Genomic DNA, 21,031 nt, shown 5'->3' with positions numbered 1-21,031 from the left:
ATTCGATCCCTATGGAACGGCTCCCGCAGTGGGCATTTCAGATTTGGAAACTTGAACCACTGGAGCATGTAGCTGGGCCACTTTCTCTGACCCTTTTAAAAAATTAACTCTCGCATTATTCCCCTGTGTTTTTTATCCTCAATTTCAGATATGCTTTCTTTTACATAGCCGAAATTAGGTAGAAAGCTTTCGCAAATCGCGAAACATTAAACTTCTTCGAGAAAGTCAGAACAATACCCATTGCTTCGACACTAAATTATCTTGTAATCAAGTGCCGATTCTCCGTTTGCATGTCGAACCTGGCGAACCATTAAAATAACATTTAGGTATTCCGCCTTGCTCTCTGTTCTTTTTATTTTTGTTTATTTTTCTATTGTTGAAACAATGTTAACAAAACACGTTTGACACTTCGCTTCCACCGAGAAAGCGCTATGGAGAATTTGGTAGTGGTGTTCCCGCAAGAACACTTGAGAGACGCGCGGTTATTATCATTATTTATTCAATTTTGCGGCCATCGCGAATGAAACTAAGACAGGTGGTTTGTGAAGTCAAATTGGAGGTATTTAGAGATCCGCATACTCTGCATGTCTATACAGGGTGTGCATTTCCAGTTATCGTTCAGGAGAATCTCGGTAACCACAAGAGATACGAAGTCAGTTAAATTAAGGCAATGTTCGGTATTCGAGAACATACCATTTCGAAATTTGGAAAAATTCGATGACTCTCGAAGGGATTCCGAAAAACCAAAATTTTTTCCCTCAGCGTGTTTAGCAATTCAAAATGATCGACAATTCGTCGTTGTAACCTCTTCTCTTCCACGACGTGACGATGGCATATTATAAAGCGGCTTTTGAGTTATTGCTTCGCTCAGGAACTTGCCCTGTATGGTGGGTGGTTGTTTGCATAAATCAGAGTAAAAGTTTTTGCGTGAATAAATATTCCTTGGTGTGTAGACCAAGGTGAAGACGCATCAAAACACTCATTTCCATACGCAAAAGCCTTTCTCTTTTTCTTCTTCCGCTGACCGTAGTACCTTTAACTCGACGTTGTAACGGTACAATTCGGACGCGGTGATAAATGGTAGGAACCCATCTGCCGGCGTGGAGTAAAAATCATAATGGGCACCACCGTTAAATTCGCACACATTCGAAAAATGCTCGTGGCGCTCCCGTCTTGTTTTACGCCGTGGGCCGATCGTAAATCACAAACGAGCATGCAAATGAGCTTGATATTTGCCATTTATCAGCATTCAAACGATGGTTCCGAAAAACACTAACAAGTTCATGACCAATGGCATCAACACGTCGCGACTTGCTATCAAAAACAAACTTTCACCCGACCAAAAATAGATTTATTTAGGTTTCTTTCATGGCACCGAGGTGTGAATTTTCGGGAGCAGTTGCCTTTAGCTCCTTTTAAAGAATCGACTCCCACATTCTTTCAAATCGGGTCCATGGCTAAAACTTCGGGACTTTCACTAGTTTGCATCAAGTAATAAACCGAAATAGATTCTGTTTTGATTTTCAGACATGGTGGGTGTGACATTGGACTTGAGTTTCGTACAATATGTATAACCACTTGTTCCTTAGTCAATGTTAATTTTCAGAGTTGCGCCTACGCAATTATGTTTCCTTATCTTCCAAGTCATGGCAAACTGAATACGATTAACAACGCAATTTAATGCTCAGTTTCAGTTTAGCCGCCACCGTCTCTATTGTCTTGCAGCGTCTAAATGAAATGAGAATGTTAACGAAGCTTACCTGAGATTTGTGGGCGTTTGAAACGTCCGACGATGGGTCATCATTTTCTTCCATTGGTGATTTCTGAAACGAAAACAAAAATATTGAAAACGTTTAGCGGCAAATGGAAGAATCGCAGCGTCGCCAAGATTCGCACTTATTATGACTTCCTTTATTGGATGAATCTGGAGGCGTAGCCACGAGGAAGAATAAAATTGCCGTTCTTGATCATCGTTGGGAAATGTATTACCACTAAAATAAGTCATCTACGCCTCTGGGTTGCTGTGAAATAAACTTTCCAAACCACGCCGAAAACTATTTAAAATTTGTTAATGATTGGATAAAACCAGAAATTAAGTAGCAGTGAAATTGTAATTATTTAGAGATTGATCAATTTTCGGGATTCATTATCGCTAAAATAAATTGTGTTTCGCAGACTTTAATAAAAATAAACCCTTCGAGTGAATAAAATCTATGAAGCAACGCCTTGAACTGTTGTGAAGTGCATAGCACGAAAATAGAAAATTTCCAATAATACATTTGCAGGTAATCAATCCTTTTTGTCCGGTAAATTCGTCCCTCAACTAGAACATATTATGAGAAGCGTGTTTGCCGGAATTCTCTCTTAAATTCTCGGAATGCGAAAACATGTATTCTTGGGTTATGACGTAACATCACATTTAGCGTCCACAAACCTGCACGTATTTTCGATTCAAACAACAATAATTATCTTTCGCTGGAATTTGTGATTTTAATTTTAAACAAGAAACAACACAAAAAATAACTTGCTATTACCGACACGTGACTGCCTGTTTTCTATGAACACGTAGGGCAAATTATCAATTCCAATTTCACGATTGCAATCCAAAGAATCAGGAAAAATCTTATTCACCGCGAAAAGAAATTATTATCGCCAATAGAAAACAAGCATCAATTTACAATGGGTTTATATGCACATTAGCATTAGATATCAATTTCTATTCTCACTGCTTTGCTTTCATATCCGCGTCATTAAGCTCTTAATGCATGTATTTTAATGCTACTTACTACACACGTAGGTAGACGTACAAAGCGCTAATATAGGCAAACGGAAGATTTGCAACGGATTAATTATTGTTATTGAGTCGAGAGTTCAAATTACGCTAAAAGAGATACAGAGAAACTGGAGAAAGTTCAAAATGTAGGTTTCGAAATGGAGATGGCACTGATGCGATCGACTGTGGCGCCATCTTCTGCCAGGCCGCGCTGTGTCAATATTTAGCGCCATCTCTTCGAGAATCGTATGCGAGGCGACATAAATCTTCGTGCCAAACGCTAACTAATGCGCTCCGAGAAAAATTCACTTGTTGTTCGCGAGTTTTAAAATTAAGATTTATATTCGGGAATTAGGTCTCAGTTGAGTGGCTGTTAGAGCGGCTATGGGAACTTGATCTAAACAACTGGCGTGCACCGAAATACTTAAGTAATTACTATTTTTACCGTTACCGAACGAAAACAGCAAGCAATGGCTAGTGAAATGTAATAGCTAATTAAGTGCACGTCCACCTAATGCACGGTAACAACGTCAATTATGCGAAATTAAAACGCGTGTTGTCCGTTTTGGTCATCTATAAGCGCATACCATATCCAACATATGGAGATGGAACGAATTAGACTGTTCAATTTCGAATAGAGCGGAGGTATTCTAAAGCTGGCTCGTTTAGGTTTAGTGACCATTCCATGAAATCTGAACAGGTCAGCCGCAGCAGGTGGCGAACCACTAACAGGAGAAAATATCATAAACTCGATGATAAAACAAGTCCTCAATCTTTAGCCTAGTGAGAATCCCATTAGTAATCATTTCGCAAATTGGTTCACATCAGCAGTTCTAAATGCCAATTTAATGCTGAATGATAATTAATGAATCTTCTACTGTAGAACAATTTAAGTGTTCGTTGACCTATTAAATGAAGACACGAGACTCGAAAGATCAAATATTAGACCAATTTGAATCTCCTGGCTAAGTCTGCGAAAGTATCAAACTTCAAATGGCTTAAAAACCTACAAGGGAACAATCATGTGTAATATAATTAGAGCATTCAGAATTATGTTTACATTTCATATACAGGGTGTTGGTGAAATAAGTTTCGTAAATTTAACCAATAATTAAGAGCATTGTTTTAAACAAAAAACAGGAATCGTAAATACAAGCATTTCCCTGGAAAATTTTGAAAAAGTTCTTTTGAAAAATGGCAACGTTGCGTCGTGTTTCATTTTGATACCTCTCTAAGCGGCCATATAAACTAGATATGGTGCATTTGCACAGGGTTTACACAGGGGACGTGAAGAAAGAAAGCTGCCAGAACCGGTTCCGATAACGACAAACGTCAGCTAACAATGTTGACATTCGCCGTGTTAGTTTTTCTGACCAAGGAACAGCGCCCGGTTGCCACATGGAACAAAGAAAAGTATTTTCTAATGTTTTAAAAAGCTCGAAAATTCATGAAAAATTATCCAAAATTTCGTAATAATGTGACAAAGTTTGAAACTAAAACCTATGACAGGCACCATGTTGCACTTGATGACAGCACAAATGACAGTTACGATGTTTGGCGTTCGCTGCGATGTCTCTAGTAACAAAAGAACAGTGCCTGGTTGCCATTTACAATAAAACTCAGTGACTGTTTTAAACCGCTTGAAAGTCACCAGAAAACTTTCAAAAAATTATCCAAGATTTTCATAAAATACCGAGGGGCCGGTGGTTGAGCTATTTTCAGGTATTTCCGACGTACAACAGCAAAAATCAATCATAAATTTATCAAATGTGTTCAAAAATAGGTGAAAGGTGAGATAGGTTTTATGGTTAAAGTGTAAACATTATGTGCTTCTCGAACTCTTTATACGTGAAAAGGATAAAGCAATTGCTCCTTTGGCGTTCTATCGGAATTCCAACGAGAAGTTAACTTGGGAAACCATTTACAGAGTCAGGTTTCCAGAGTTCAGCGCGACGTTCCCGCTTAAGGTTATTTCTACCGTTTGAGTCCTATTATTAGTCTCAATGAAGTTTTAAATTCCTTTTAGCAATGTTAATACCAAATAATTTTATTTATTTCTTGTTAAAAATCAAACAATCAACATCTGACAAGTAGGTTTTCGAACATTTTATTAAAATTTTAATCTCTTCATAATTTTTCGGTTGCCAATTTTACCATTTTTTCTTTGTAAGTATTCGATTTTCGACCCCTGTTGCACGGAACTTTTTTATTTAACACTATATTTTGAATCGTTGGTTAAATTTACGAAATTATCTCACGAACATCCTGTATACTGCCTTCGGGTTAAAAAAAAACATTCGCTCCCTGAAAATGAATAAACATTATAGATGGCTTGGTGGTTGACAAGTTTTCCTCCCACTGTGAAGTCCGAAAATTCAAGATTTTATTGCTTATGATACAGTCAGTGACAAAATTATTCGTACACAACCTAAATTGTTAATATTACAATTACTTGGGATTAGAAATAAAAATTGGCATATGGAACAGGTGAAAACGGCCTATTTATTTCGTTTATTGCAACTTTAACATTAAATTTTAACTTAGATTCTAGGAATATAAATAAAATATCATTTCCGGCAGGTCACACAAGTGTTCGTACACTAATAAAAACTAATTAACTTTTTCCACTTTTAGTAAATTCAATATTTCGTTGGGCCTCCTTTGGCTAAAACAACGTCTTTAAGCCTTCCCGGCATTGAATAAACCAAATTTGCCGTTGTTTCTTGCAGATATTTCTTGCCATTGTTCTTCTAAAACGACCTTAAGAGATTCTCTATTTTTAATTCGTTTTTGAACCTCAGAAACGCGGATTTGTCTGTCTAATTGATCCCAGAGATGTTCAATTGGGTTGAAGTCTGGTGAGTGGGGTGGACGGTCTAAAAGTCGTGGTACGTTGTAGGCAATCCACATCTTAACGTTACGCGCATTATGTTTTGGGTCGTTGTCTCGCTGCAAAATCCAGTTTTCCAATCCCAATTTTTCAACACTCACGGGTAGATTAGCCCGCGAAATTTCCATATATTTATACTGGTCCATGTTACCTTCAATAAAAGCCAAAGTACCCACTCCAGATGCTGCCATGGCTGCCCAAACCATAACATGTTTAATTGTTGGACACAGATTTTCAGGATTCAAAGCTGTATTTTTTTTACGCCACACTTTTCCTTTACCATCTGACCCAAACAAGTTAAACTTCCTTTCATCAGTAAATAACACCTTTGCACAAAAGCTCTCGTCTTTTTCCAGATACTTCTGTGCAAAAGCTAAACGTTTCTGCTGGTTGACTTTTGATGTAAAGGGTTTCTTTCGAGGAACCCTGCCATGGTACCCTGCCGATCTTCTTCACAGATTGAGGATGTACATTCTTCCCAGTGGCTTCTGACATTTGCGCTGCTAACATAGGGGCACTCAGTCTCGGGTTTTCTCTAATTTTCCGAACAAGTGCGCGTTCTTCTCGTAGAGTTAATTTTTTCTTTTGCCCCTTTCGTGGTTTTTTCAAAACAATTCCGGTATTTTTGTAGTTTTTTATAATCTACTGAATAGTGGATCGGCTTCTATTAACAATTTTACTGATTTGACTGTAAGATTTTGTCTCATTGAATAATTTTATAATTAAATTTCTAATGTCTTCGGGACACTCTTTGACCTCACGACCCATGTTTAATACTAATGCACAATTTGGTAAAAACATGTTGTTTATTATTTTAGAAATACCGGTGAACAAAAATATAAATATTTTTCTGTTCTCTATTCTTTATGAAAGAATAATAAAAACAACAATAGGTTGTACGAATATTTTTGCGACTTGCCTAAAGTGATATTTTTCATTTTTACATGAAATCTGGATTGAAAATTATTGTTTTAATGATATAAAAGATATGATTTGATTTCGTTTTGTATGTTCCTTGTGTCATTATTAAGTTTAAGTACTAAATAGCCATTATTCTCACTTCTTGGGTGGTGTACGAATACTTTTGTCACTGACTGTACATTTTAGGAGGGCATGCACGAACACGTTTTGGGACGAAAGAATAGCAATTTCAAACGTTATGTTCGGAGGAGAATTTTATGAACCACAGGGTATTTATTTGTGTGGGAACGTTCGACTCGCAGAGACTGAGAGAAATTTTATGGCGATAAAATTTGTCTCAGTGTGTATATTACTGTGGTTAACATCGCTGCTTAATGGCAAAATATCTGATTTTTAGTCTAGAACAGTTGGCAAACGAAATTTTCGTAAACGCAATCGTATGCCAACTTATATGTACCCGACAGATCTAACGGAGTCGGCCTATTTCGTGGGTAATGCGAAGTATTCTCGCCAATGACACTCCACGCTGACTTAGATAAACTGCGCGGACGCACGCTAACTCGAGTAGGTGTCTTCCCATTAGGAATATTTTGACACCTCTCTCGTTCTTGTTTAATCCTAATTGGTTCAACCCGATTTTCTGCTTCATACATCCACAGTTCGCATTTGCAAAATATAATTATATACCTGCAAAAATTGCGGCACAGCCACCTGTCACATAAAACACTTTCACTGTCAGTCTTTGTTTCGGGGCCCGGTCCACTCGGAGCGCGCCCAATCCTCCGCCCTATTCTGATCTAAAACTAATCGAACTGACAATGAGCGGCAATTGTTTCCGCAGGCGCAGCCGGCCGAAATTAATTCAAACATAAACCCACAGACAAGTTAACTATCGCTTACAATACAAACAACAGAATTTTTCTTGGCATGTTTGTTTATGGTTGAAGCCTAAATTAAGTAAATCAAAAGGAACACGTACTTAATATCAGTCAATGATGCCACTTATCGAGACACTTAATTTCACTTGTAAAACGAGCTTGTAAATGGGTCTGGATTGTTTTTTTTTCTTTTTTTCTTTTCTGAGCGAAGATCAAGTTGTGATGAAATCAGTTTCAGATGTTCACGGGATAAGCGGGTGTAGTCGAAGCTTACGAGGTGTCTAAAACACTAGATATATTTTTTTCACCACGCGAGTTAAGAAGGTAAGTCTACTAAAGGACTCCGTAGACGTTCAATTATATTGCACAATGTAATATTGTATAAGATTATATTGCTCAATACTGTTTAGCACACACGATTCAATATTTTTGTGCAATATCCACATTCGCCAGTTTGAATTTGAAACTAAAAAGTATTTAAACTTGAAGGTAATTGAAGTAAAAAGGTCAAATAAACGTAAAGCCTGTTTAGCGCTTGTTTTATATTTATCTTCCGTAAAAGAACCAAAACGGTGGCGTTGGCCTAAAGAATGGTACCTGAAACGAGGTGAATATTCAAGTTAGAATTTACTGTGTGACTTGAAGTTAAGCCAACCAAAAAATTGCCAAAACTTTTTACAAATGAATAGTGTTACATTTCATGAGTTGTTGGAAATTACACCGTCTTTCCTATAATTAGTTCTCAAACTGTTTTTCTCGCAGTTTTTTGTCTGTTCTCGGGTCAACTTTCTCATATTTTTCAATTAACACTTTATGTGCATTATCATTTAAATTTCTATCACCGTATTCTGCACTTTTAATTTTCCACAATGCTGGACATCCACGATATAGTTGCAAAATTCGATAATAAATGCGCCGTCTTCATTTCCCTTCGAGTCATGGAGATTTTAAATAAACTAATAAATATCGTGAAATTAATTTCCAAGAAGTACAATTATCGTTCAATGCTTGGGCAATATAAACAATATACTTCTCAGACGCAGAATAATATTGTGCAATATAATTGAGCGTCTAGGGGGGTCCTTTAGGGTTCTAACATTAAAAAAACAATGATTAGTTAGCTGAAGTGGATGAGGACGACGCACCATAAGAACGTAAAAATCTCAAAGTATTGGAATATTAGATGCTACACCGAGAAACGTAAACTAACCAATTAAAGTGAGTCACAAATCACATGGTACAATTATATTAATTTGCAAATTTAATGTCAGGAACACTCGATTTCCTGTTTCCATCATGCCCACCAAGTGGCATTTTCATTTTGAAAGTCCCCAATAGTTTGTCCCGAATTTCAAGCATCATCCAAATACCCTTAAGGAAGCGTACGGGTGCCAAACACGTAAATTAATTAGATATGACTTCTCAAAATGAAGCATTTACTGACATAGATAATGACAATTTTTTCCACAGAGGTGATTAAGCAAGAGTCTTAGTCAATCTGTAAACGTTGGCTTAAGGCAGTGAGAGTTTTCTGACACTCTAGAAAACTAAAACAGAACATTCTTATCTCCGTAACCGTTTGCTGTATCAGTAGACGGTTGATCGGGTCATCGGGGACTTCAGTGTGAATACCTTCATTACTCTTCAATGTATTAAATTTTGAGCTTTGCTCAAGCGCCGCTATTGTGCGAAACGGCCTTTGATCTGCGTGATGGCTCGTGGTCACTTAAAAAAGAAGCCAACCGGACCCCTAACGCCGCAGATACCAGCAATGGTGACACATCGTGGCGTTATCTTAATGGGTACTTAACACCCAGCAAACATTCTGCGAAAATACCACGAACAATTCTCTGATCGTAACGTGGAAATTGGAGCTTCGGGATAAACATACATCTAGATCACCGAACACGTGTATCTTATCACAGAAAGTTCACTCCGCCGAGGCACTTCGATCTAATCAGATGAAAGAAATGTCGATGACACCCTAAAGAGCCGGGTCTATCCGTCGCGTATTTTTACTCAGTCTTATCATTCGATGGCCCGCTAGAGTAAATAAAGTTGCTGTTTTTCACTACCTTCAAAGGGCGGGTAAACGAGAAAATAGATAGGTGAGTTATTAAGGGCATACTCGGACGTTTCCCTCGCGTGATTTTTACGAAAAACGTATGAGACTTGGTCCGACCGGCTAGTGAACTACATTGAAACGATGCAAGAATCTTTGTGGACGGACTGATTACTCATTTCGAATGCAAATCTACTATGTAAGGCATCCAGACGAATTCTCGTTTCTTTCTGGGAAAGTTTCGTGGCCGGTTCGAACAAACCTATGTTCGATGTCTCCACCAACACAACAAGACATCATACACTGTAATGACATGCGGTACGGCATGGCACATTACAATGAAGGGCGGGAAGTACCATTCAACACTGCAAGCAAAACTCATGGAAGAAATTTTAGACTGGCTCAAAAATCTGCCCAGTGTCTCCTTAAGAATGCGATCGAATATCTTCGGTCAAATGGTTACATAGCATCGAAAGTTCCGCGCTTCGAGGAGTTTTAAAAATGTAGACACCACCACCAGAAGAACTCCCAAGATGTAGCATATTTCCGAGTCTCTAATTTGGCGTCCTCAAGCCACGGTCTAGGAAGATCGTTAGGAACTGGATGACATCTTAAGGATCTCCACCCCGAATCCAATCAGATCAACGCTCGATAAGGTAAATGGAATATGGATCCTGTTGTATGAAGTGGCGCTCACTTCCAGGCTTAACGCAACCTTGTCGGGTAGGTAGATCTGATGTAACTACCAAAATGTGGACTACGAAAGGATCAAATATGTGTGTAACAAACGATACAAAAATAGTCCCGATCTGTCCGGCATGTAAAGTTCATCGCTATGGCCTTCTGTTGCTGAACCATGTAATCGTACGGAAAACTATGAACAAAGCCTCATAGATTAGCGAATCAGTCAATTAAAAAATACCACAGTTTTAAATACGGTTAAGTATATGTATGTGGAATATATTTTCTGCTCGATTTAACGTCTCTTTGTAACGAGCACCAACCGGAAAACGTACGTATCTACCAAGGAAGATTTACGATTACCCATATCTAGAGCTCCTGCTTCTAACATCATAAAAAAATCTGTCTTTCAGTCCTCTAGTTTATCATCAGCAATTTAGAACTGAAGGCAAAATAAATTGTATCAAGGCTTTATTTGATTATCTTTGTTACTGCACTTTATATTAATAATCGGATCCCGGTGTATTGGCATTGGACTTTAAAATAAACAAATACTGCTTAATCACTCAAAATGCTACCGGAACAGTTAGACCCTTGGCTCTCTTAAAAGACACTTGTGGAAAGCTCGTTAATGCCATTCGTAGCCAGTTTCGTGATTATTTAAGAGCCATTTTGTAAATTACTTTACCGCACAAAGACCATAATATTCAATTATGCTGAAAGGCTATTTTTATCATTATCATATATCTGGATAAAGGCGCACTTGCATGGTGTTTCTGTGGGAGTTAACACGTAGCATGCGCAAACCCGGTCCGAACCATTCGTAAAATTAAGATCTCCTCATCAGCAACATCATCAACGCTAGAATCCCACGCCAATCTAGGCGTCATCTAGTACTACTATTTTAATGGAAAATTCTAAACCGTGACATCAATTCTATTTGCTTAAATTTGCTCATAAAATGATTATACTATGGCGTTGACTGCAATTTACTTTTTTGCCAATACTTACATTGTAAGTGGTTGGGTTACTAACTAAGGATTCGTTTCAGTCTTGTTGATTTCTATATTAAGAATTGCGGTAACCATCTCAGTGGCATTTATTTAAAACCCTAAAAAATATATATAAAATAAAAAATTAATTATTGGCACAATTGTAAATTTGATAGAATTAAAAGCCCAAGAAAATAATAGCTTGCACTGAATGATTTTTGGTCAGGTACTGATGCCGAAAACGGTAGTTTTCACATTTGTTTCACAATATACTTTTCTACCACAACAAACATTCGAAAACGCCCTGTGTTACTGCCATGTAAAGAGTCAACTTAGCACACGGATATGAGTGTACAAACCAAGTGCACTCACATGATTTCCATCAGCTCATGTGTCCAGCGTGTTTTGATTTATTTTCGAAGCATTCGTAGTACATTCCATATTTATTTTTATCAATTTTAATTTAATAGACAAACAAAGGGTATTTGCAAATTGGCTTTCATTGCGTTTCTGGCTGCAAACTACAAATAAATACACTGTATGCTAATAACTAAATTTATCGAACTGCTAATCTAATTAACTAATAAATTTGCGGCAATTATCTTTAATAGAAAAGCAAAAACAGAAATGCATTTGACCTTCAGTAATTAACTACACTGCGTTTATTATTTAATAAACTCGATAGTAAACAGATATTTTATCATGAAATATTTGCCCAATGGAAACTGAAGCAGCTCTAATATCGGCTTTCAAAGACGTGCAGGCCGATATGTTCTATTGGCATGTCCGGTCAAGAAAATATGTTTTACTTATTTCACCGGTAAATTATCCAAACTGCAGGCAAAGTTAGGCAATGCGAAATGGTATATTATGCAACGAGGATGAAAGGCCGTTCAAAAAATGTGCGTGTGACTTCGGTGGTGATCCTAAACTGGATAACAACAAATATATTTTAGAATAATCCTGTTCAATCCGAATACGTTATTAGACGAGCATATAATGACGGCGATCATTCCCGGTTTACGACGCGAGCGAAGCGAATGGCGCAACTCTTCCGAGGAGACGATGCCGATTACGCGCGAATTCAGTATTATACTTTGCCTAGTACGAAACGTTCATACTTTCCGCAAATTCACTAAAAAATACCCTTAAAATAAGTTCGTTGTAAGATGTTTTTTTATTGAAAGACGACTTTCTGTAATTTGCCAAAGGGAATGAACATTTCCAGTGGGTAAGCAACTACTCGTTATGGGTAACTCTCTGTTCCTAAGGATTTTCAGAATTTATTTGGAACTACCGGTTAAAAATTAAAACAAGTACGACCCTATACAGGGTGTTTCCTAACTACATGTAAAACATTTAAAGGCGTAATCCTCGACTGATTTTGAGTCAAAAATGTCTAATAAACATACGTCCGCAAATGCCTTGTTTCCAAGATACAGGGTGTTGAAATGTGACAAGAAAAAGATATTTTATTTCCAAAATGACTCAATTTGGGTGTTTGAATTTTAGAAAAGACAATTTTTTGGGGGAATGCTTTAATGATTAATCATAAGAATTGCTGAAAATGACCACCATTACTCATAATGCACGCTTCCATCCTTCTTGTTAATGATTGTCTCACTCTCTCGAAAACTCCTGGTGTGTTGCGTATCGTTTCACATCCGGTAATTATACGTTCCTGAAGTTGATCTAGAGTGTTTATTAGGACAGCATGGACAAGTCTCTTCAGATCACCCCAAAAGTAGAAGTCCAGAGGATTACAATCCGGGGACCTTGCTGGCCACGACTAATTAGGCTCTGGGACACCTCTGCCTGTCCATTTATTTGGAAAAGTTGCATTTAAGTGCTCGCGAACGCGTAAAGAAAAATGTGCTGGCGCACCGTCGTGCATAAACCACATTTGAAGCCTCTGCGCAATAGGTACTTCTTCCAGTAAAACTGATAAAGTATTTTGCAAAAAATTTAAATATGTTTCTCCATTAAGATGATGCGGCAAAAAGTAGGGTCCAATCAAATGATCTCCAACTATACCGGCCCATACATTTAGAGAAAATTGATGTTGGAACCGCTCGTCCACAATTGAATGAGGATTTTCATCAGCCCAAATGTGATTATTGTGGAAGTTGATATAATTGCACTTCTGGAAAACGTCGCTTCATCCGTGAACAATACACGAGAAAGGAATTGTGGATCTAATGCAACTTTTTGTAGGATCAATTGACTAAACTGAATACGTGGAGGATAATCTTGAGACAACAAGGCTTGTACTCTTTGTATGAGGTACGGGTAAAGTTGTTGCTCTTTTAAAACAGTCCACACTACTTTATGACTAATATTTAAAACGGCAGCTATTTTACGAGTACTTGTTCCGGGGTTTTCTTCAATACGTCTTAAGATTTCTTCCTCCACTTCTGGTGTTCGACGTGTTATTGGCTTTCCTCCTCCTGGAGTTTTCATAAGAGATCCTGTATCACAAAGACGTTGAAGAAGGTTTTTAAAGGTTTGGTGGTTGGGAGCTTGGTGGTTTGGAAACCTTTCCATGTCAATGCGTCTCGCTGCCAAACACTCACCATCAGCAAGGCCGTAAACAAAAACCATATTGGCCATTTCTTGATTGGTATAATTAGGCATTTGAAAAATTTTCAAAACTGAGGTATAATCTGATTTTTGGGACACAGAACTAAATTCTTTCACTTTAGAGAGTAAAACACCAAAACAACACTGACTATCTTGTTTATAGTAGTGGAAATAGCAAAAAAAACTAACAATAAACAAATTAGTAAATACCACCAAACCTTTAGAAACCTTTAAAACCTTTTTCAACGTCTTTCAGTCAACACCCTGTATCTTGGAAACGAGGCATTTGCGGACATATGTTTATTAGACATTTTTGACTCAAAATCAGTCGAGGATTACGCCTTTAAATTTTTTACACGTAGTTAGGAAACACCCTGTATAATTACCTAAATGATAATAATAATAACTATAACGAGTAAAGTAGTAGTTAAGTAATTTGGGCAATCATATAAACATCTTACTTTTTTAATCCACATCCGAGGCCTTAGCCAGGAAGCCAGCTCTATCGCCCTCGTCGACCACAACCGTCGCCGTTATTCCGGACGTTAAGGCCCAAACCGCAAGCGCTAGATAACATTACCCGCAAATCAACGCACGTTTCACACACAATGTCGTAAAAATGCACTAAGAATGATGTAACCGCACTCGACTGCATAGAATGGAATGCATCGCGGATGATAGAAAAACTGGGTAACCTCGTTCCGGGCGATTTTGTTCGTGTTCTCGTCTCGAGTAAAAAAATTTCATCTCGGCTTCGACATGACAACTACATAAAATGGGCTCATTGTTTTCAACCGAAAAAAAGACTGAGGATTATGCCGGTGGAAGCCAATTTTAAAAATAATTATTATTTCGAGAAGTGACCGAAATAACCGGATTTCACTCGTCACAACACACACCTGACATTTCGCCTATATACACACACACACAACACTCTAGGGGGTGAGTCACGACAATGTGAGGGACTAATTACCTAAATTACTTGCGTTGACTCTGTTAGATAATTGTCGTTTCGTCAGCTTGTTCCAGAATAATGACAATTGCAAACTTAATTTAAAGTAGATAGGAAGAAACTGCATCTAGGTGAACCATCATGATGGGACCAAATTGTTCACTAAATCTCACGTCCCGCAGTCGCTTTTCAGGGTGAGTAATAATTATATTTAAAGCTTATGATGGTCAGTTTCCCGACTACAAAGATAATAAAAAATTATTTTAAACATTGTTCGAAGAAGGTCCCTATCCGATGTTCCAATATACAGTCACTCAAAAAAGTATCCGTACAGCCGGAAAAAAATTCTGTAAACCGTAACTTTTGACTGATTTTGTTCAAATTTTTTATAATGAAAATTCAAGCCGAAACTCAATTTGCGTAATCGAGCAACTTTTGAAAATTTAACTTTTAGAGTGCTTTCCAGCGTTTAAAAAAAACTCCGTTTCGAAAACTTCTTGTGCGGTGGAAATTTTTCAATGTGGTTTTAACATTCTTGTAGAGAGGATTTTTCTTCATATATCCTGAAAATTTGATCAAAATCGAACCGCAAATAAGGGAGCTGCAGCTTTTTAAAGTCGTCAAAAATGTCAAAGTTTCGTCATTTTGCGCGAAAATCGTCACTCTTTGACGTTTTTGGAAGGCTGCAACTCCCTTATTTGTTGTTCGATTTTGATCAAATTTTCAGGATATATGAAGAAAAATCCCCTTTACAAGAATGTTAAAACCACATTGAAAAATTTCCACCGCACAAGAAGTTTTCAAAACGGAGTTAAAGGTTAAATTTTCAAAAGTTGCTCAATTACGCAAATTGAGTTTCGGTTTGAATTTTCATTATACAAAATTTGAACAACATCAGTCAAAAGTTACGGTTTACAGAATTTTTTTCCGGCTGTACGGATACTTTTTTGAGTGACTGTATAGACGCCAAAAATCGTATTTATTTAAAGCTGATAGAGGGCCATCAACCGTTTTGGGTTCTCTCATTATATTTTTCCAGCAAAAATTCTGAAAAGATCCTTTTCGAATTACCCCTTTCAGGTTTAAAGCATAATACGAATGCTGTCAGCTTAGCAGATAAAGACTATCAATAAACAAATAATATTTCCATTGTTTGCTTCCCTTCCGGATTTTCAGTAATATTGCCAAAAACTATTCTAAACATTAACCTAATTTTGCGTCAATTTAAATTAAATCCCAATCAAAACCTCCATGTACCAAATTACCTTCTTACATAGGTACGTAGTAGGTACATGTGCTCAATCAGTATCTTAACAACAATCTAAAATAGAAAATGACGCTCTTACGCCGGTTCTTCATGATCGTGCTATTCTAATACCGATTACAGTTGGTTCCGCATTAAACAATCCTCTTTTGGCAATCTAAATTTAATTTATCATCTTAACAGATGTCTTTTATGTGGGCAGTTGATTTGCAGCCTAGTCACAACAGAGAACAACAACACATGAATTATTTAACTTAAAGGTTTTTTTTTCTATGCGTTTTCTGTAAGTGTTACCCAAAATCCAGGCCAACGAACATCAGAGAAACGACCAATTAATCATCTGCATGGTTTACACAAGCGACACAAACGTTAAGAAACAGCAATTCCCGGTTGTATGTGCCATTTTCCACTGACTCAGACAGTTTCGTAATTCCTCAGTTTTTCATTGTTTCAGACTCACATTTCGACAAGTCTACTCCCCAAAATATGATGAGGAACTTCTCTACCGCCTCCGCATTTTCAGACTGATGCCCACTTCTTTATGCATACAAGACTTTATACAGGATGATCTCCACATAATGGGAATACTTCGCCAATAGTTTTTCTGCAAACATATTAAGTTTTGGCTAAATTTCTTATACAACCCAATTTTCTTTTACAGTTTTACCTATAACTCTAACAGTTTTTAAGACATTTAATTAAAACCTTTACATTAGTCAGTTGAGACCAAACAAGAAGTTATTAGAACCTACAGAACAGAACTATTTAAGAGCTCAGATCCACTATTGCCCTCCATTTTCTCCATTTCCCTATTTTTTTCTCAAAAGTCGAATTCACTGTTTAATTTAAAACGATTTCAATAGCTCAATTTTACTATATAATCTACACCATTCTAAAATTATTTTCATCTGAAATATATATTTATACCAAACTATATTTTTGATCAATACCTTGCATGCTGTATTTTAGTACTTAATCCAAAAAAATAATATTTTTTTAATAAAGAATTGCATGTTTAACCAAAAAAAAAAGGAAAAATAAAGAGAGTGAAAAACTTTCCAAGTTGGACAGTTAATTCTATTTGTCAGAAAGAAATAGTCAGTGGCGTACTACAAAAGAGTGAGGTGTTCAAAGGGTTCTAACGCCATGGAAAATATCATTTTGTAGATGCGAATAACTACTTAATCCATGTAATAGGTTCATTCTAGATGAATGCAAAACCTTAAAAAAAACATCTCAAAAGCTGTCAAAGCTAGAGGTGAAATTGGAAAATTTAGCCAAATTGTAATATCTCTACAAAAATACTGTATGGATGAAGTTTGGCTTATTAAGTGAGGATCACCCTATAAAAAAGAGATTCGTGTTTAGGGCCTGTACCTCGGCATTCAAACATGAGTAATCCCTGTTTAGCATTCTTTGGTAAGCACAGGCGACATCTACATAATAATATCGTTACAGTACCATCATGAACGTTCCCAAAGTATAGCAATCCTTGACCCGATGGGACCGATGTGTCGACATTGTTCTGCCGGAGGCTTATAAACAGTGATCGAGCATTAATTTTTATTGTTTACTATTTGTGACCTTGATTGGTAAAATAATAACTTATGATGATCCCTTTGTTATGCCGGAAACCTATGAGGTAGAATTATATGAAAATTATACCATATGTATTATGCTCGACGGAACAAAAATTGTTTACAAAAAATATATAAATTTGTATAGTTCTTTTTGAAGAGATGATTATGAATATAGACTAAAAGGTGATTTTAAAGATTTTTTTCAACCTAAAGCCTCGTTTACAGACAACCATTTTTCTAGCGAAAAGTACTTGCCATAAGTAAGCTAGACGACATGTTAGAACGGACGTCATCACTTACCTTCTGTAAGTAATAGTCCTATTCTCTTAAGCCTATATTAACGTCATAAAACTTATTCTGCTCAACACCCTGTATTGCTTTTTTCGCTTTCGCGTTGTTCAGTATATCTACCTAACTAGCATTCCTATCTAAACCCAAAAATTCAATTACGAACCTGAAGGATTTTTCACGTACCCGACATACACACTCCTGAAGGTTGTTTTAGTTTTTCATAATTTGTGTCCTAATTATTAAAGGGTAAGGATTTTCACGATTTTATGAGTTTTCAAAAATGTTTCATCATGAATGATTACCAGAAAACAAGTATTTATTTTTTAGGGCCACTAATGTTTTTATTAGATTTCTTGTAATTTTTAATGAATTCTTTAGATTTATTGGTATTTCTGATTTCCTTAAATTTCTTTTAGTTTTTCAATAATTTCTTCAGACTTCTTGATGAAATTTATTTCAAGTTCTTAAAAGGTAGGTATTTTAGGGTAATCATTAACCATTTCCAAATTTTCTTCGATACAAAGATTACCTGCCAAAAATTGTTACTAGGAAATATGTGTACGTTTCTTGAGATTTCTAATAATTTATTTTGATTTCTTGTAAATTCTATCTAATAATTCTTAGAACTTGTGATTTCATTAATCTTATGTGGTTTTTCAATGATTTCTTGATGAAATGTACAGCGATTTCTTAAGTGAGACATAGCTCACACAAATATGTACCAAAATGGCAAAATATTAGAGAAGTCACTTCAAAATCACTAATTTTACTTCAAGTGTAACTGCTCAGAACTTCATAACAAATACACTCCTTATGTAGGGACACCCATTGAAGTGTCCTTCTCTGTGGAATTATGTTTGTTATTTTGTATTGCAAACATCTAAAAATCATTTCCAAAGTAAAATTTTCTCAATATATCAAATTGTAATCAGATTTGCTATAACAGATACAATGAGGTCTTAAGTTCTTTAAGAAGTGAGCAGTTTTCAAAAATATATTATTATTAAATATTTGCACCCATGGTTTTCACCTACAGGCCACAGGAGTTATTGAATGTTGAAACTCTAGCTAAGCAACTCATTCTATCACAACTTTACCATTTACTATTTAAAAAATTCAAAAACGTCTTTTACAGGGTGACCTGAAGAAGACCGATCCTCTAACCACAAATTTTTTAAGCATAAATAAAACTCAAGGTATAATCTGATCACAGAGAATAAAATATTCTATAGATTTAGAAAACATTTAAACCAACTATCATAGCTTTATTTCCAACACAATGGGGTCCTCTCTGTTATGCAAGGGTTGTAGTAAGGCACCTGAATGAAAAATTTAGAGAACATGACATTAGGACAAATGGTCCAGTAATGTGGCTAGAATGATCTAATGTCCAACTTCAAAATATAACTAGTTATTTTTCAAAAACTTTCTGTGAATTTTGTTTCTAGAGAAGTTTCAGAAGGCCCAAAGTTTTCCTATTATCAATTTGAAAGGTATTTTTGCATGAAGATTAATTCATTGATTGACAGGTATCTACTTGGTACTTATTTAAATCAGATTCAACTTAAACCCAATGAAATACTGACCTACAGGAAATTATTATTAATTAATGCTTGACACGAATTTAAGGATCAGAAAGTGAGGAAATTGCAGAAATTTTAACAGTTTTAAGGCATTAAGGGCCAATGACCGGTTCAAAAATAAACAACAAACGACCTGTTGACCAATAATTGCCGGAATTCGCTAGAATAACAGATTTATATTAAACAATAACTAACCAGTACTTCCGATACATATGAACACACAGGTTGTGTATTAAACACGAAATCACTTCAGTTCACCTTCTTTTGTGTCCGATGATATAAACAACCATCATCCGGATATGTTCGCTGTTTTGGTTTTTAACACTCTTCCGACAAAGTGTTGGCATACGTTAAATGTGCCATCTCTCTCTACTGCCCTATCTTGGAAGGAGACAACGGCTATGACAATGGCGCAAAAAAACAAAAGACACCTTCACGATGAACACACGTCCGAACATAACCAAGAAGAGAAGCGAATCGCTTTTTTACTCACGGAAATAAAGCAGCTCACAGAAGTTTCGCCGTAATGATTGGATCCATTCCTGGCAGCTGGTCACTTTATATATGAACAGTTTCACTCAATGCACTTTTCGCACTTCGCGTAATCGATGAAAAACCGATTTAAATTGAGAAATACAGCGCGAGCAACGAACAGAGGCTCGTCATCGGTGCAATCGGCAAGAGCGCTTTCGGATTATTCGTATACTCGCGTCTCGCTCGGAACACGTCGTTGTCTCACACAACCAACGGTAACGCGATTGTGTGAACGCGAACCATGAACTGAAAGATGGCGATGGGAGCGCTTTGAAATTGTATTAGCTACGTTTGCATCTGCTATTTTACGCGAACACAAACACCCATTCGCAATTTAAGAAAATTCTAAAAAGTTTAAAAAAATGAAAGATGACTATGATCACCTATAAACATAAATATAAATTTCTTCTAAATGACTGTCGAATTCTTTCAAAAAGACCAGTAGCGATTCCGGACATACATTCATATGATTTTTTTTCTCATTTTGGCCCAAACAATATCCATTTAAATTTGCGTCTTATTTTTAGGAAAACCCGTACGTATATAACAAAGACGATTTTTTACATATTATTAAGAAGATATTTATCTTTTTAACCTTTTTTTATATAATGTGTTTCTTTTTTCCCTTAGCCGGACAAAGTATGGTCTTCAGAAGGTTCAATACATGCCAAAAATAATATTAACATCTATGTTCATGTTTAAAAAATAAAACCGAAACGTCACATAGAAATCACACTAACGCCATTTCATACATGTACATTGTCAAATAACACCAGAAAAAATTTTCAACACTTCTCACATCCACCAAAAGATATTTTATTGAGTGGTTCAACCCTTAAGAAATTTTCCTCGCCGATTGAAACAAACCTATTGATATTACTTAAAAGTCAAATTATGTTTAAATCGTAACTTGTTTAGATGTAAAATAACAAGGAAAAAAAACAGCCCTGTAACAACTGATTCAATTGCATCAGGTTTCCGACAGGATCGTCTGATGTAAACTGACTCAATATTTAATTGAAAAGTGATCAAAAATTGCAAGGCTGTTTG

The 21,031-nt window shown here is 36.4% G+C and overlaps 1 protein-coding gene across 16 annotated transcripts in view; it reads right to left on the bottom strand.

The window, feature by feature from the left end:
• RhoGAP19D (Rho GTPase activating protein at 19D) overlaps positions 1 to 20,225 on the bottom strand; it is a 167,166-nt gene extending 146,941 nt beyond the window's left edge. For 6 of the 16 annotated variants that reach the window (XM_066299548.1, XM_066299559.1, XM_066299554.1 and 3 more), the window contains exons 1-2: positions 14,239 to 14,568; positions 1,761 to 1,823 (exon numbers count right to left, since the gene is read on the bottom strand). In XM_066299548.1, coding sequence (XP_066155645.1) covers positions 1,761 to 1,823; positions 14,239 to 14,253 — 78 coding nt within the window. In that variant the 5' untranslated portion in view covers positions 14,254 to 14,568. Of the gene's footprint in view, positions 1 to 1,760; positions 1,824 to 7,271; positions 7,291 to 14,238; positions 14,576 to 19,642; positions 19,884 to 19,940 lie in introns of those variants that run through there. The other 10 variants (XM_066299562.1, XM_066299563.1, XM_066299566.1 and 7 more) reach the window with 5 other exon arrangements.
• Positions 20,226 to 21,031: the final 806 nt, after the last annotated feature.

Source organism: Euwallacea fornicatus, chromosome 34 (genome assembly GCF_040115645.1).
Source record: "Euwallacea fornicatus isolate EFF26 chromosome 34, ASM4011564v1, whole genome shotgun sequence".
Taxonomy (NCBI): domain Eukaryota; kingdom Metazoa; phylum Arthropoda; class Insecta; order Coleoptera; family Curculionidae; genus Euwallacea; species Euwallacea fornicatus.
The sequence above is the reverse complement of the archived record's forward strand: the minus strand, read 5'-3'. Positions and strand labels throughout refer to the sequence as shown.